Genomic DNA, 17,679 nt, shown 5'->3' on the forward strand with positions numbered 1-17,679 from the left:
AGGAGGCAGAAGGTGATGCTCAAGTACTGGGGTCCAAACTTAGCACATGAGAGGCTTTGAATGAGTTACTAGCTCCTGGCATTGGCCTGGCCCAGCCTTAGTCATTGTGGGAATACGGGGAGTGAACTAGTAGACAGAATTTTTGTCTCTTTCTCTCAAATAAATAATATTTATATAAGATTCAACATTTTTATTTTTCTTTTAAAGATTTATATATTTATTTGAGAGGCAGAGCTACAGAGAGAGAGAGAGAGAGAAAGAGAGAGAGAGAGAGAGAGAGAGAGGTCTTCCATCTGCTGGTTCACTCCCCAAACAGCCCCAACAGCCAGATCTGGGCTGAACCGAAGCTAGGAGTCAAGAGCTTCTTCCAGGTCTTCCACCCAGGAGCAGGGGCCCAAGTACTTGGGCCATCTTCCACTGCTTTCCCAGGCCATAGCAGAGAACTGGATAGGAAGAGGATCAGCCAGGAATTGAACTGGCACCCATACAGGATGACAGCAGTGTGGATGGAGGCTTAGCCTATTACACCACAGTGCTGGTCCCACGACTCAAAATTTTAAAAAAGATTTATTTATTTACTTGAAAGGCAGAGCATGGGGAGTGGGAGGGGAGACAGATCATCCATTTGCCGGTTCACTTGCCCCATGGCTGCAGCAGCTACGTAGGCCAAGCTAAAGACAAGAAGCAGTAAGGGGGCCGGTGCCGTGGCTTACTTGGTTAAACCTCCGCCTACGGCGCTGGCATCCCATATGGGTGACGGGTTCTAGTCCCGGTTGCTCCTCTTCCAGTCTAGCTCTCTGGTGGCCCGGGAGGGCAGTGGAGGATGGCCCAAGTGTTTGGGCCCCTGCATCCACATGGGAGACCAGAAAGAAGCACCTGGCTCTTGGCTTCAGATTGGTGCAGCGCTGGCCATTTGAAGAGTGAACCAATGGAAGGAAGACCTTTCTCTCTGTCTCCCTCTCACTGTCTATAACTCTACCTGTCAAATTAAAAAAAAAAAAGCAGGAAGTCCATCCAGGCCTCCTGTATAGATGGCAGGGATCCAAATACTCAGGCCATCTGCTGCTGCCTTTCCAGGCATATTGGCAGGAAGCTGGATCAGAAGAAGAGACAGGATGACATTTTTATACAGCTAACTATAATCTATAAATACCAGAACTAGTATTTCTTTTTCCCAAAGACTTAGCAACTGAAAAATGCTAATTGGTATTAGGTTTTAAAAATCTTAATTAAAACTACATTCCTTTTAGACCCTTGAAGTAAAAAATCTAGTCTTACCATAATCTTACTAGACTCAATAACAGCAGCAATTGGGGGTGGGGAGGAACAGTGCTCTGATGCAGCCGGTTATGCCACCTGAAACACCAGCATCCAATATGAGCAATGGCTCAAGTCCCAGCTGCTCTACTTCCTATCCAGCTCCCTGCTAATGCACCTGGGAAAGCAGCAGAAGATGGCCCAAGTACTTGGGCCCCTGTCAGCAACATAGGAGACCCAGAAGAAGCTCCCAGCTCCTGGGTTCAGCCTGGTACAGCACAAGCCATTGCTACTTTTTGGGGAACGAACCAGTGGATGGAATATTCTCTACTTCTCTCTCCCTCCCTCTCTTTGTGGCTCTGCCTTTCAAACAAGTAAATAACTCTTAAAAAAAAAAAAAAAGGCAATGGAAGATCACAGAAGACATGATAAAATCTATTTACTGGCCGGTGCCACAGCCCACTAGGCTAATCCTCTACCGGCAGCGTCAGCACACCAGGTTCTAGTCCTGGTCAGGGCGCCAGATTCTGCCCCGGTTGCTTCTCTTCCAGTCCAGCTCTCTGCTGTGGCCCGGGAAGGCAGTGGAGGATGGCCCAAGTCCTTGGGCCCTGCACCCGCATGGGAGACTAGGAGAAGCACCTGGCTCCTGGCTTCGAATCAGCGCGGGGCGCCGGCCGCAGCAGCCATTGGGGGGTGAACCAACGGAAAAAAGGAAGATCTCTCTCTCTCTCTCTCTCTCTCTCACTGTCCACGCCGCCTGTCCAAAAAAAAATCTATTTACTAGCCATAAAATCTTTTTTGAGGGGGAGTGGAGTAGGAGAAAGATGGAGGGAGCACTTTCAATGGTTTAAATGACCATTTAATTAAACAAGATTTGCAATCTAGCTTTGTTAATTTACTCTAAGTGTAATGCTTTGAACTGAAGTTATAAAACTTCAGACTACCAGTAAAGAAATCTCCCGACAATGGAAAGATGCCATTCATTCAACTCAATAAAAGGATGATCTAGCATACTCACATCTGTGAAAATAGTAACTTAGGTTCTTAGTAGCTGCCTCACAGAGCAGGGTAGGTTAAAGAGTATACATATGCCATATAACACACTGGGTCATGAAACACATCAACTAAAGAAATTCACACAAGTATCAACATAGCTATCTTTTGAGAAAAACCAACCCTAAGTACCCCTGCAATAAGACTGGCAATGAAAAGGTTCAACTATCTCTGCAGATGTGTGATTTCTTAGACTTCAGCATAGCACAGTTATCTAGCTGTATTAGCGGACTGGTGTCTAAAATAGCTGAATACATAAGCTTAGCAGGCAATGAGGAGAGGTCTGTTTCATTTTAACTTCCCTTTGATTTCCAAATTTTGTTCTCTTAAAAGTCAGTCACTAGACAGCTACTGTACTTTTCAGTGACTAAGTAATTACCTTAAGTAATTATTCAAGTATTTGCCATAATAAAGGGAAAGAAGCATTGGTGCCAGGACAGAGGTCCTGAAGGTAAGATCTTAAAGAGAAATTATGTAATTTAATGAAAAGTAAAAGCAAATGGAAAATCTACTGTGTGCTGTGGTTATAAAGTTATTATTGTCAACGTCACCACTGTACCAGAAAATTAGTTCTTTATGACTATGGGCATATGTTTGTAAAGACCTTCCAGTGAGCTCATGGGGCACTAAGAAGTCAGCTAGGCTCAGAAGTATAATCAGTTCCTTCCTCTCATGGGACATTTTAATAAAAGCAAAAGAAAACACTAGTAACTCACTTAAAATCCCAACAGGAAAAGACATGTAAAGATTCAACAAGTGCCCCTACCACTATAATGGTTTCTAATAAATGAGGTAGCTAAAGTCTACCTTGAATGCAAAGCAGAATTTAAGAGAAATTGTTCACAATCTATAGAACAACAATCTTGCCTTGAGGTAATCACAGATCATTTTCATTGTAGAATATTTTAAGTGGAGGGAAAAAAATGGTTTTTGTGGGTTTTTTTTTTTTTTTCTTTTGAAATATTAGGCAATCAATTCCCTGAACTTACTCAAAGAGACCTGGTTATTTGGTCACCATATTACAATCAAGCAAGTGTGAAAGAGGAAAAATATGAACAAAACTTTTAGTAACAATGAGAGAAAGCAAATATATATATATATATATATATATATATATATTATACTTTCCTTTTGGCTTTATAATCCTTTTCTATTTCCTTCAGAGAGAAATAACAAAAAAAAAAAAAAAAAATGAGGGTAAATTTATACATTTCTAGGGGCCGGCAATGTGGCGTAGTGGGTAAAAGCTGCTGCCTGCAGTGCTGGCATCCCGTAGGGGCACCAGTTCGAGTCCTGGCTGCTCCACTTCCAGTCCATCTGTCTGCTATAGCCTGGGAAAGCAGTAGAAGATGGCCCCAGGCCTTGGGCCCCTGCTCCCATGTGGAAGACACCGAAGAAGCTCCTGGCTCCTGGTTTCAGATTGGCGCAGCTCCAGCTGTTGTGGCCATTTGGGGAGTGCACCTGTAGATTGAAGACTTTCTCTCTCTCTGCCTCTGTCTCTGCCTCTCTATAACTCTGCCTTTCAAATAAAAAATAAATCTTTAAAAAAAATTATATTTCTAAAGTTCATAACTTTAAAAGTTGTAAAAAAAAAGTTCTTTTTTTTTATAGATTTATTTTATTTATTTAAAAGACAGAGTTCGAGAGAGAGGTAGAGACAGAGAGGGAGGTCTTCCATCCGCTGGTTCACTCCCCGGATGGCTGCAGTGGCCGGAGCTGAGCCAATCTGAAGCCAGGAACCAGGAGCTTCTTCCGTGTCTCCAACATGGGTGCAGGGGCCCAAGCACTTGGGCCATCCTCTGTTGCTTTCCCAAGCCTTAGCAGAGAGCTGGATAGGAAGTGGAGCAGCTGGGACTAGAACCGGTGTCTATCTGGGATGCCAGCGCTTCAGGCCAGGGCTTTAACCCACTGCGACACAGCGCCGGACCCAAAAAAAGTTCGTTATTTTAAACAATAAAAATATACTAAGAAACACTTGTACAGAATACCTGAGTTCTAGTCTCAAGGTCTATGTTCTTCCATTTCTTGAATACGTTCAAATATATATTTAAAGTAGCTGCTTGAATAAAGGTAGTTAAAAAGTTCAAAATGTGGTATATGTCCATATCTAAATACTAAATAAGTCTACAATACAGTTTTATACCATGATTGCTGCTACTTCCATTTACATGGTTAAAATATGACAATACTTAAAAGGTTTGTGTAAAATGGAATTAAAAGTTTATTTTGGTATAAAAAAATTTTAAATCCAGCATAACAGGGTTCTTCAGAAAGTTCATGAAAAATACATGTTATGAAAAAGCTATGCATAGATTTCAAGACTGTCTTTTAAAACAAACATCTTTAGGCCGGCGCCGTGGCTTAACAGGCTAATCCTCCGCCTTGCGGCTCCGGTACACAGGGTTCTAGTCCCAGTTGGGGCACCGGATTCTATCCCAGTTGCCCCTCTTCCAGGCCAGCTCTCTGCTGTGGCCCGGGAAGGCAGTGGAGGATGGCCCAAGTGTTTGGGCCCTGCACCCGCATGGGAGACCAGGAGAAGCACCTGGCTCCTGGCTTCAGATCAGCGTGATGCGCCAGCCGCAGCAGCCATTGGAGGGTGAACCAATGGCAAAAAGGAAGACCTTTCTCTCTGTCTCTCTCTCTCTCACTATCCACTCTGCCTGTCAAAAAAAAAAAAAAATCTTTAATTCTGTGTTCCATGAACTTTCTGAAATATTTCTGTAATTATTTAAAGGACACCTATTTCAAGTAAAAAATCACCTGTTCATCTTTAAAAAAATAACTAGCAGGTGTTTACATAAAGAAAAACTTCAAATAGTATCAAGATGACTGACAACATTATGTTTATTCAATAGATAATTTTCCAAATATCAGATCATTAGGAGTAAATTACATTACCAAATCACAGCAAATAATCTCTGTATTGAGAATTTTAGTTTCTCAGTGGCAGAAAAATGTAGCAAACATTTCTCAGCTAAAAGCTAAAGAATACTAAATGCTGTTTAATTTTAAAATGTTAAGTACAAAACTGCCTTTCAAAAGGTTCAGTAAATTAATACATAAGTAAATACCACTATTACTATTAAATCAAATGTTCTCCAGTTTCAATAGGTGAAGCAACACAAATCATAGGTCTCACCTGAAATGTCTTCATAAAAATGTAAATATAAAGAGTATTTATATTATGTAAATAATCAAAATGGCTAAATATTTAACTGAGTCAACAAATGGTGATCACTATATACCTATTATATATACATCTAATTGTTAGAATGTACTTTAAACCAAAAAAATTTTATTTAATAAATATAAATTTCATAGGTACAACTTTTGAAATATAGCAGTTCTTGCCCCAACCCATTCTTCATTAAGATTCATTTTTAATTATCTTCATATACAGAAGATCAACTCTATACTAAGTAAATCTTTCAACAGTTTGCACCCACACAGACACACAAAGTATAAAGTACTGTTTGAAGACTAGTTTTATCGTTAATTCTCATAGTACAGCTCATTAAGGACAGAGGTCCTACATGGGGAGCAAGTGCGCAGTGACTCCTGTTGTTGATTTAACAATTGACACTCCTATAAATTTATGACGTCAGTGATCACTCGAGGCTCTTGTCATGAGCTGCCTAGGCTATGGAAGCCTCTTGAATTCACCAACTCCGGTCTTATTTAGACAGGGCCATAAGCAAAGTGGAAGTTCTCTCCTCCCTTCAGAGAAAAGTACAACCTCCTTTGATGGCCCCTTCTTTCCACTGGGATCTCACTGACAGAGATCCTTCATGTAGATCATTTTTTGCCACAGTGTCTTGGCTTTCCATGCCTGAAATGCTCTCATGGGCTTTTCAGTCAGATCTGAATGCCTCAAGGGCTGATTCTGAGGCCAGAGTGCGGTTCAGGGTGTTTGTCATTCTATGAGTCTGCTATGCGGCCTGCTTTTCATGTTGGATCATTCTCCCCTTTTTAATTCTATCTATTGTTACTAACAGACACTTGGTCTTATTTACGTGATACTTATTCCTATCTATATCATTAGTAACGCACTTAAAATGATCACTTTAACATGTAAGATGGCATTAGTACCACCCAGCTTAATGGGATTTGAAGTCCCATGGCAAGTTTTTAGCTTTACCCTTAGGGATAAGTCCATGGGAATGTGTGCCAAACTGTATATTTCTTCCTTATCTATTTCTAAGGTACAGAGCATAAGCTAATTGAATTCTAAAATTCTTTAACTTCAAGAGAAAACTTTCATTCTTATTCTCTCTCATTCATACTTATACACATGCATACACATCAACACACATACACACACACACCTCTGATAGAACTGATCATTTCTGAAGAATTTATCACAATCCCACCAACTGATATTGATCTAAGCAATCCTAAATTACAATGATCTATGCTACAGAGGTTTTCCCCAGAAACACTTGTTTTTAACTTTTATTAGGTGTCTAAAATACTAGATTCATTTAAAACAATTTGAGGAAAAAAATAAGAAAAATAAATTCTAAGGCTTATATGAATTATTGAAACCTAAACTGAGTAACTACAATTTTTAATTCACACTTTGTACAGAATATGCCAGAGATGACACCTCCAAAATTCTCTATCATAGTCCCTCAATTTCCTCAAAATCAAGATTTTCAAGGTGTACTATCTAGTATATATTACAGCAGAAAACAGAATATTCTGTATTCTAATTCAAATTATTATTTTTTTAATTTATTTATTTTTAACAGATTTATAGACTGTGAGAGAGACAGAAAGGTCTTCCTTCCATTGGTTCACTCCCCCAAATGGCCACCATGGCCAGCGCTGTGCTGATCCAAAGCCAGGAGCCAGGCGCTTCCTCCTGGCAGGGGCCCAAGCACTTGGGCCATCCTCCACTGCCCTTCCTGCACCACAGCAGAGAGCTGGACTGGAAGAGGAGCAACCGGGACTAGAACTCAGTGCTCATATGGGATGCTGGCACCTCAGGCAGAGGATTAACCAAGTGAGCCATGGCACCGGCCCCAAATTATTTTCATATTGTACTGGATGTACATAAAAAGGAAAGGGTACTAATTATTCAATCTTTCTTAACACACATATACATACTCTGGATAAGAGGTGACAGCAGTAAAAAGTCCACAGGCTGTTCAATATTTCCACATTACAGTTCTTGAAGATGTCACCTACCTGATAAAGCATTCATTTTTTGATTTATTTAACATTTATGACTAGATCCAGTATGCTTCCTTACCCCAGTCTGTTCCATCACCTGTGCTTCTTGATTCATTGTCTCCTTCTTCTGATGCAACCAAGAAATCAAACTCCTTTAGAGCTTCTTTTGTATCTCGGTCTTCACTGCTATCAGGCAATGTTTTTTTCCTAACAATCTATGAATGTTAGGAAATGAATGAATGAAAAAACATGCTACATTAAAATACTGAAAATGCTATGAATTTGATTTAAATAAAATTAAATAAAAGGAGATAGCATCCCTTTACTATTGAAGTCAATTTTTTTCTTAAAAAAAAAGTATCTTTCTGAATAACCTGACTGAATGAAAACTGCAAATATCATTTTAAAAGATATACATTATACAATTTAAAGCAGTGATTTCAACTTTGCTCAATGGTATGAATGTTTAAACAATGTTTTCATTGTTTTAAATAATTTAAATGTTCCCATTTTTTTAGACAATCTAATGGAAACATATTGAAATCATTAGGAAAATAAGATGTGCATTTAAGTTACAGATACTTGAAAAATGTTTCTAGCATACTATGAGAACCAAAACTAAATCTTAGATTTCTTGGATGCAATCTACAGTTTGCAGATATTTTAATCTAGCCAAAACAGGAGAGACATTTTATAAAACACTTCAGCAGTTTTTAAGACTATAACCATGATTTTATGACTCTATCAACTGCTCACAAAACCTAAAATTACAAAAACTACAAATTCAGAAACACTTGCTTAAGACTTACAAAGTACTAGTGCTCTGTTAGATACCATTATGATTTTTACTGTGCTAACCTTGCATCACTTTTCTCCAACAATTCTCCATACATTCTTTTTTTTTTTCCCTCTAAAATATTGATTTTTCTAGAGGAGAGGACTTAGATATTAAATTTGGTAGGGGTTGCTATGACTCATTTTTATATATTTAAGAGTACCTACAGAATCATAAATGCAGTTAAATAGAGTTAGAATTTAAGTTTACTGAGTGCAGAGATGATTTCTGAGGTCTACACACCTATTATCTTTATGAATTATCCTGTTTGGATATCTCCAGCACTATGAGCACCGATAAATTACGATCACTAGCTTGCAGTTGTGTGGTTTTGTTTTGTTTTGTCTTGTTTTTTGACAAAATGACTCTATATTTCAACATCTCCAGATCTCAGTTTCTTCACTTCATACAAAAAAGAAATAACATAATCTGACTAAATGTTATCCCTGGTCTTTTCTGAGTGGTTTAAAATTATAAAGGTTTAACAAATATTTCAATGAAGCAGATAAGAAACACCTGATTTGTATGGTCTTGTTTCCATGTTCATAATTGCTAACACTTCTCAAAGACAGCACTTCTCACTAAAGATAAGCTACAGTGTCCGAAATCCTTTTCAACACGACACTCCCAACAGAACCACTACCAACAGAAGCTACTACCATCAAAACCAAGTTGGCATCACAAATGAAACCTACCTACCTTAACTGTCCTGGTATATATACAAAAACTGAACAGAAGAAATCATAGATCATGTAATGGTGTTAGGATAGTTTAACTTTTTGTTTTAAGATTTACTTATTTATTTGAAAGACAAAGTGCCAGAGAGAGAGAGAGAGAGAGAAGGAAAGACAGAGAAAGAGGTCTTCTTCTATGGTTTACTCTCCAAATGGTCACAACAGCCAGAATTGGGCCAGGCTGAAACGAGGAGCCAGGAACTATACCTGGGACTCCAACATGGATGGCAGAGGCCCAAATACTTGGCTCATCTTCTGCTTTCCCTGGCGCATCAGCAGTGAGCTGGATTGGAAGTGAAGCAGCCAAGACTTGAATCACTGCTCATAGGGGATGCCATAATTATAGGTGATGGCTTAACCCACTGTACAACTCTGGCCCCAGAATAATTTAACTTTTAGGAATATTTCCCTAAATTAAGACATATTTCTATGCTTATGGTATTTTCCAAACTAACATCTAACAGATCTATTAAACAAACAAAAAAGATTAGTATGGCAGATTTTGAATAAGAAATTGATGCTGAACACGCATTCTTCAGTGTACTGACAAACCATAATCTTATATCTATTCTGATTTTCCCTAGACAGTCTGGACTAAGGCATAAAAACTGTCTCTGAAAAGTTACCAACAGGATGCCCTGATCCTCACATCCCATATACAAATCTACTCTCCATTCTATTTTTGGCTAGCCTAGAGGACTGACTGCATGCCTTCTCTGACCTTCATAGGATACTGGCTGTAATTCAGAGGGGCCACCACCAGCACCTGGTTGGTAGAGAGTACTTGTTTTAATGCCTGACAAAATGGCAGGGTAAATCAATAAGAATCTGGAATCTCAAAGTGAAAGCCTGAATACATTTTCAACATTTGTTATTACTAAATGTGGTTTTCAGTCATAAAAGCAACTTGTGGGAAATTCTGTTTCTAAGACTTATTTGCAAGTTGGTGTTGTGGTGTTGCAGGCTAAGCTTCTGCCTGCAGCACCAGTATCCCACATGGACACTGGTGATGGATTGAAAGTGGAGCAGCAATTCTCTGCCACGGCCTGGGAAAGCTGCAGAAGATGGTATAGGCTTTGGGCCCCTGCACCCACATGAGAGACCTGGAAAAAGTTCCAGGCTCCTGGCTTCAGATCGGCCTGGCTTTGGCCACTGCAGACATCTGGGGAGTGAACCAGCAGATGGAAGACCTTTCTTTCTGTCTCTCCCACTCTGTCTGTAACACTACCTCTCAAATAAATAAAATTAAAAAAAAAAAATTTCCTCAGTAAACCTTAGAAAGAATGGAGAAAGATGGTAAGTTTATCACCGTCACTGCAGATCACTATCAAGTATTCTCTTTTAAAACAATTAAAATAAAACTTCTGTGTTTCTTATGCTGAAACATAAGGGGGAAAATGATCTCTGGTGGTGGAGCTGGCATTGTGGCCTAGTGGGTAAAGCCGTAGCCTGTGACACCAGCATCCCAGATAGGTGCCAATTCATGTCCCAGCTGCTCCACTTCTGATCCATTTCACTGTGACCTGGAAAAAGCAGCAGGAAATGACCCAAGTGTTTGGGCCGCTGCCACCCACATGAGAGACTGAGATGAAGCTCATGGCTCCTGGCATCGGCCTGGCCCAGTGCTGGCCAATGCAGCCATCTAAGGAGTGAACCAGGGGATGGAAGAGCTCTCTGTTTCTCCCTTTCTCTGTAAGCCTTTCAAAATAAATATATAAATCTTTTTTTAAAATGATCTGTTGTTTCCAATGGAGATATGATTAGCAAATGGGAAGAGATGGAATCTGTAGCAATAAGTATTTATTATTTTCTCTCTTTACACAGAAGGTTCTACACCACTTCTGCCCTGTGCTTCCAAACCAATTTAAGAAGTGACATGGGGCCAGCATGGTTAAGTCATAGCTTGAAATGCCAGTATCCCATGCAAAACTCCTGTATTGGAGTGCCAGCTTAGTCCCAGCTGTTCCACTCCAACCAAGCATCCTGCTAACAGGCCTAGGAAGGCAGTGGAAGATGGCCCGAGTACTTGGCCTCTGCTACCCATGTGGGAGGACCAAGATGGAGTACCTTGTCTAGGCTCCTTGTCTAGGCCTGGCCCAGACCCTGCTGCTGTGGTCATTTAGGGAATGAACCAGCAGATGGAAGATATCTCTATCTATATCTCTCGCCTTCTCTCTCTCTCTCCCCCCACCTCTCTCAACCATTCAGATAAATAAATGTATTTTGTAAAAATGATGACAAAAACAAAAAATTATGGGTTGCACAGGGTGTTGAACAGATTTGAAATACAGACATGCTGTTTTGAAAACCATTAGAAGAAGCAGAACACTAAAGGGGATGGTATTCTTTAAACTTGAATAAAAGAACAGCTAATAATTTTCAATTCAATTACTTAAATTTTGCTGCAAAATCTATCCTTCATTTTGATCACTTTTTCCTTTCTTGTGTAATTTCAAGATATTTATAATATGTAACTTTTGATGGTGAAAATGCTGGTAATAGTGATGGTTAAGAAAAATATGGTGAAGAGGTTGATCCTGAGGATGGGAAAGCTGCCTAGGAGAAACATAACCCAGTACATAACCCAAGGAACAATCAAACTCCAAAGAGAGCAAAGAGAAAGAAAAGAGAGGAGATGGGCTATGCAGACTCTGCAATAAAATATTCTAAATACAATCTGCAGGTACGAAGAGTTTATGTTTCTGTATTTTCTTAGTTAAATCCATTAAACTACTTTGATTAAAGAAATAAAATAACATTTTGAAAACTTATTTGTTCTATTAACATTTTAATAGGATAATTAATAACTTCAGCCATTTTCTCTACAGAATGTAATAAATTTCCTAAGTAACGCTTACTCATTACTAAATAGACCTTTAAAGTCCTTTTGGCAGGTAGCTATTAGATTGCAGCTGTGAATATTAATGTATTATAATGCAAAAATCAGCAACACTGTTATAACAAAACCAAGTATTTGTTTTGAAATCTTCTTGCCTGTAAAACTACAAGAATATTTTGAGTATAGCATCTGAATGGAGTTATATCAGTTTACATTAGCTGTTCCTTCACTGCTTGGTCACGGGATTGCTACGATCTGCACTAGCTGGAAGACAGTATGTTTATGAATTTGATTACTTATAAAGAAACCAAATGGTTACAAATTAAGAACTCAAATGGTTAGCTTACATTTAAGAATTTCTAGGAAGATCATAATATAGTAGTTTAATAATCAGATTATTAAAATATTTAAACTGATGTAATCACTAACAAAAAATTTACACTATCATGCAATTATTATTCCCCACTGAGCTATTAATAAAGTATTCCATCAGTAAAAATAATTTCTCAATGCAATAATATCACAGAAATCACAAAGAACAACACAATTTCCAGATAATTAGATGGAGAAAAACAAGTCACAGAAGTTTAGGCTTTTTCTTTACTATAATTAAATCAAGATATACACAATTGCTAATGGTTTGGACATCTGAGGTTCAGAACATATCCATAGCTGGGCCATATCAGCAGAGTACTGAATACTCTGGAAGCAATAATCTGGCCTAATAATTCAAGAGTCTCTGATGAAGCCCTGAAGGAAGATATATAAAAAACAGAGAAGTTACACTTATAAAGCACCGTGTAGTTAAATACATCATTTTCACATGTAATTTTGTTGTTGTTCCTCACAAAATCCTCCAGGGATAGGATAGATACTTATTATAATTCTCGTTTTACAAACTAAAAAGCCAGAAGCATAATTAGTGGCAGAACTGGGACTTAAATTCTAGATCCAGTCTGCTTTATATTATTTGACTTATTTTATTATATAAATGTGAAAGAGGAAATGCAAATATTTTCCTAAACAAGGCAAAGTATGCCCTCATCCTCAATTTAAAAAGAAGGAAGAGGTAGGAGACAAAAAGGAGAAAGAGGAAGGAGAAAAGCTGCCATAAAGAAACCAGGGTAGAAAGAAATGAGGAGAAAGGGAAGGAGGAAGAAAATAGACAAAAAGAGAAGGAAGGAGCAGCAATTTAGACATCTCTTATTTCAGGAAAGTGTCACAGGAAAGGCAATAAACTTCTAAAGCTCTGGACAAAACTACAGAAGAATCCTAAACAATTCTGCAGATATCTAATGGAAGAATTTTGAAAGTCTATAGAATAACCAAAGAAACCCTCCCAAGAGAGACAACTGCACTGATGAAAGCTGACCCTAGTTACCATTAAGCCCCATGGTATGCCTGAGTTCCAATGTCTTTTAGCATAAGACTACAATGTTACAGCACACATTTATCACATTCACCAGCCCTACAGAAAAGCTGTCACGTTTAAGGAATTAACAAGAAGAGTAAAGACTTTTAAGAGAAAGTTACTATTATAAAAATATTCTTAAATTTGAAATAAAAATATACCCTTAGATTAAATTTCAAAAAATTTATGGAGGAAAAAAAGGGAAGGATTTTGACTGAAGGACATGGATTCTTAAAGTTCTTAAAAGCATTTATATTATCTAAGTTATCTAACTCACCGTCGAAGTATCAATGATACTTTTCTCTCTTCCATCAATGTCATCATCTTCATCTTCATCACTGAAATCTGCAGCTGCATTTTCAAGGAATTTGAAATTATCCAGTACAGAGGCAGAATCTGTTAATTCGGATTTTCTGGTTTAAAATAGATACATAAGATCAGTTAAATTTTTTAACCTCAACATAAAAATTAGTTTATGATGTGTTCCACTAACTTCTGTTTGTGCCTAATTATAAGCCCCAAATCGTATTATTACCTACATTGATTCTTAAATATTACATTTCTGTGGATTAACTGAGAAAGCAATATAGGAAGTGGCTTCTCTTTTAGAAAAGTACTTGCATTATTGATTCCATATTTCTTTGGTTCTTACAACTCTAACATGTTCCTTTTTAAAAAAAAAAACAAAAAACAAAAACACTTTTTCGGGGTAGGTGCATTTGATAAAGCAGTTAAAGACAGCACTTGAGATGTCCACATTCCACATGGGAATGCCAGGGCTCCAGTACCAGCTCTGCTTCCAATTCCATCTTCCTGCTAATGCTCAGCCTGGGAGGCAGCAGGTGATGACGGCACAAGTATTAGTGTCCCTTCCAACTATGTGGGAGACTTGAGTGGCCTTGGTCTGATCCAGCTTTGGCTGTTACAGGCAGTTGGAGAGCAAACCAGTGAGTGGAAAATCTTTGTTCCTAACTCTTTGCTTTTCAAATAAAATTTAAAAAAATTTTTTTCCTATTATCTCTGTCTCTTCCTTTGATCTTATACACAAATTTCCACAATAAGAAAATAACTAGTAGGGCTGGCACTGTGGTGCAGAAGCCCTGGCCAGCAGCGCCAGCATCACATATGGGCGCCAGCTCAAGTCTCAGCTGCTCCATTTCCGATCCAGGTCCCTACTAATGCGCCTGGGAAAGCAGCGGACAGAGGATGGCCCAAGTCCTTGGGCCTCTGTACCCACATGGGAGGCCTAAAGAAGCTGCTAGCTCCTGGCTTTGGATCGGCCCAGCTCTAGCTGTTGCAGCCATTTGGGGAGTGAATCAGCAGATGAAAGACAGCTGTCTCTCTGCCTCTACCTCTCTCTGTAACTCTTTCAAATAAATAAAACAAATCTTTAAAAAAAAAAACTAGTAACTATATCATTTTCCTCTGCTGCAGTCTTTTATTTCTGCTGAATAGCTGAAGAGATGAAAAAGAGAAAATATGCAGTTACTAAAAACAATACACTACTCAAATTCATATTACTATAAGACTTGATCCTGTTGATAAAAGAAACCATTTACTTTTTAGAAACGCATTTTCAAGTATTTAATACTTGTGTTGAGTTCCTTCAAAATTCATCTGGTGAACAGTTTACTAATGGTCAGAACAAAATGATATCTACACATTAGAAAGTGTTTTAGAGCTTCCAGGAGTCACAATGGCTGTCCAGTTCCCTTGCCCTCCTCTGAGCCTTCCAGCCACCCCCTCAGCTGCCTGGGTGCCCTCTGCAGTGTCCACTGCTCCCCTCTCTCTCCATCTGCAAAATGGAGCTCAGCCAGCAGCAGCGCGCCGGCCACAGCGGCCACTGGAGGGTGAACCAGCGGCAAAGGAAGACCTTTCTCCCTGTCTCTCTCTGTCCACTCTGCCTGTCCAAAAAATAATAATAATAATAAAATAAAAATGGAGCTCAGGCTGGAAGTCATAGGGCTGTGTAATGACATATGCAGTTCAACCCCCAGTTTCTGCTGCACTGGGGCTTCCCCACCAAGACCTCCAGAACATTCCAGATAACCTGTTGGTTCCACTGTGCCCCTCCACACTCACACACTGTAAATCTCACACTGGGGCAGGGGGTCACTCCTCCCCATGCTTCCTTCACAGGGACACCCCCAGCTGAGGTCAGAATCAGCTGGATTTCTAAGAGCAGAGGAACTGAACAGTTATAACTGAGGCCTTTTGTACAATTGATTTCTCTTTAGGAAGCAAACTGAGTTGGGAAGGAAGAGAGGAATAAAACATTTTCAAGCTCCCTCGCCAAAAAAATGTTTTAGATACAAAGGTACTTCCCTAAAGAAATTTAACCACAACTATGAATAAAATTTCCAAAAGAAATAAATCTTAAATTTCAAATCTGTTGTCAACCATATTTTTCACTTTTCCCATTCCTATTGCTCATCCCTACAGAACTCTGGTAAGATTCAGAATAACATCTTTCTTAACACAGGTCAACACCAAAACATACAGATCTTTCTTAAAAGTCTTCACTAAAGGTTTTTTTAAGTATGCATTTATAGTCCCTAAAAATATTTAATATCTAACTTAATGACTTAAGTTTAAGTCTGTATGTCTACTTCCCACTTATGAATACAAACTTATACATTCTTAATCAAATAAATACATTTAAGAAGATTCCAATGGTCTTTGTTAATAAAAGTTCCACTTTGAATCTTTACTTAATCATATGATTCTAGTTTATGTTCAAATAACAGGAACTGTGTACTCACTAGAAATTTAGAGTTCAACTAAAACCATTCTTCCAGCCTAAATAAGTGTTAAAATAATGTAATCTCATACTTAGTCTTTCACAGAATCTGACTTTTTATTCTATTAAAAAGCATGACAAACTTTTTCTAATAAATATCTTTACTGAATTGTCATGTTCATTTTCAGTAGAATTATGTATAATTGTATATGATTCAAAATGAAAAGCAACATATTTTAAGCAGCTATTCAATTTTTCACACTTACTGTGTCAATTAAAGAATATATATTTAAATGAGGTATTTTAACTGAAAGCAAGAATGAGCTACAGCATTAATATATAAATCAAACTTGTTAAGAAAAGGTTAACTTCTAAAGAATTAAGTATGTATATGGTTTCTGGGTCACAACTGAAATATCTTTCCTATAAATTTATACAAAATTTTCAAATAAGATCCTAACAGTAGATGCCTGAGCTTCAGATATTAAAATCTACATTAAATAAATTCCAAGCAAATAAAAATATTCTAACTAAAATAATACTCCAAATATTCATGACTTAACATAATCATAAATGTTAACTCTAATCCCCGTGTTGCCTTCAAACCAAATGAAATTTTAATATTTTTATTAAACTTGTCAATTATTTCTATTTCACTATCTAAAAGTGCAAGTAACACACATAAAAGCAGAAATATTTCATAAGAACTAAAATTATAACTAAAACATTTTTCAGACAAAATACTTACCCAATCATCGCTGTCTCTTTAACTTCAGCCTCTGTACCATTTATAACTGAGTCCTGATTTTTGTCATCTTCTCTGTCAGTGACATCACTTGAAAAGCCCAACAAAGCTCGCACTCGTTTAGATTTCACATCTAGAATAGTATCCGTGTAGCCCACTTCCTGTAGATACCTGTGTGAAGAGGATCCTTACAATTCAGTTAAATTATGAATTTAATAAATTTAATAAATCAGAATAAATTAAATTATTCAGTCAAATTAAATTAAATTATGGAATTCTATAATTTAATGTGTAAATAAAAGAATTTCTTCAAATTCTTGCCTGCATAAGACTTAACAGTACAGTACTATGCTAGTAAGGCTTGTTACTAAATAATCTTCCAGCTGCAGATGGAGCTGTCTCTTGCAGTACCAGCCTCTACAGTCACTGAGAAAAATCAAAGAACTATACAATACACCATTCATTCATCATAAGGCGATGCTGTTCTTTAATATATCCCAGAGCACATTCTTTTCTTTTTGCAGGGCTGCAGTAAGCTCACTCCCAAATTCCACCAAATTAGTATTTTATTATAGTGATTCCAGTAGTTTGTTTACATTTCTAATGTAAAGTGTTATGGATCAATTGTTTGAGATACACAGGAATGCTTCTGGTATATTTGGTTAACTCCACAACAAGAACAAAGGATCTCCCAAGAATCATTTCTACAGAAGACAATCTTCAAGCCAGAGAAAATTCTAAAAATAGACTGCAATCAAATTGAGCTACATGGTGTATGTGTGTACATGTATATGTATGCGTTACAGAGAAGCAACAAAACAAAAAAAGCACACACACTTTATACTGAGAGTTAGATCTGGGTCTATAATCAATTCTGTCACTTACTTGCT

General features: G+C 37.9%; 1 protein-coding gene across 1 annotated transcript in view; it reads right to left on the reverse strand.

The window, feature by feature from the left end:
• The window catches only part of STRN (striatin), a 137,934-nt gene that overhangs the window by 43,193 nt on the left and 77,062 nt on the right, over nt 1-17,679 (reverse strand). Inside the window, exons 5-7 of the mRNA XM_062209245.1 lie at nt 16,793-16,960; nt 13,582-13,717; nt 7,565-7,700 (exon numbers count right to left, since the gene is read on the reverse strand). Coding sequence (XP_062065229.1) covers nt 7,565-7,700; nt 13,582-13,717; nt 16,793-16,960 — 440 coding nt within the window. The remainder of the gene's footprint in view (nt 1-7,564; nt 7,701-13,581; nt 13,718-16,792; nt 16,961-17,679) is intronic.

The sequence above is a fragment of the Lepus europaeus genome, chromosome 13 (genome assembly GCF_033115175.1).
Source record: "Lepus europaeus isolate LE1 chromosome 13, mLepTim1.pri, whole genome shotgun sequence".
Classification (NCBI taxonomy): domain Eukaryota; kingdom Metazoa; phylum Chordata; class Mammalia; order Lagomorpha; family Leporidae; genus Lepus; species Lepus europaeus.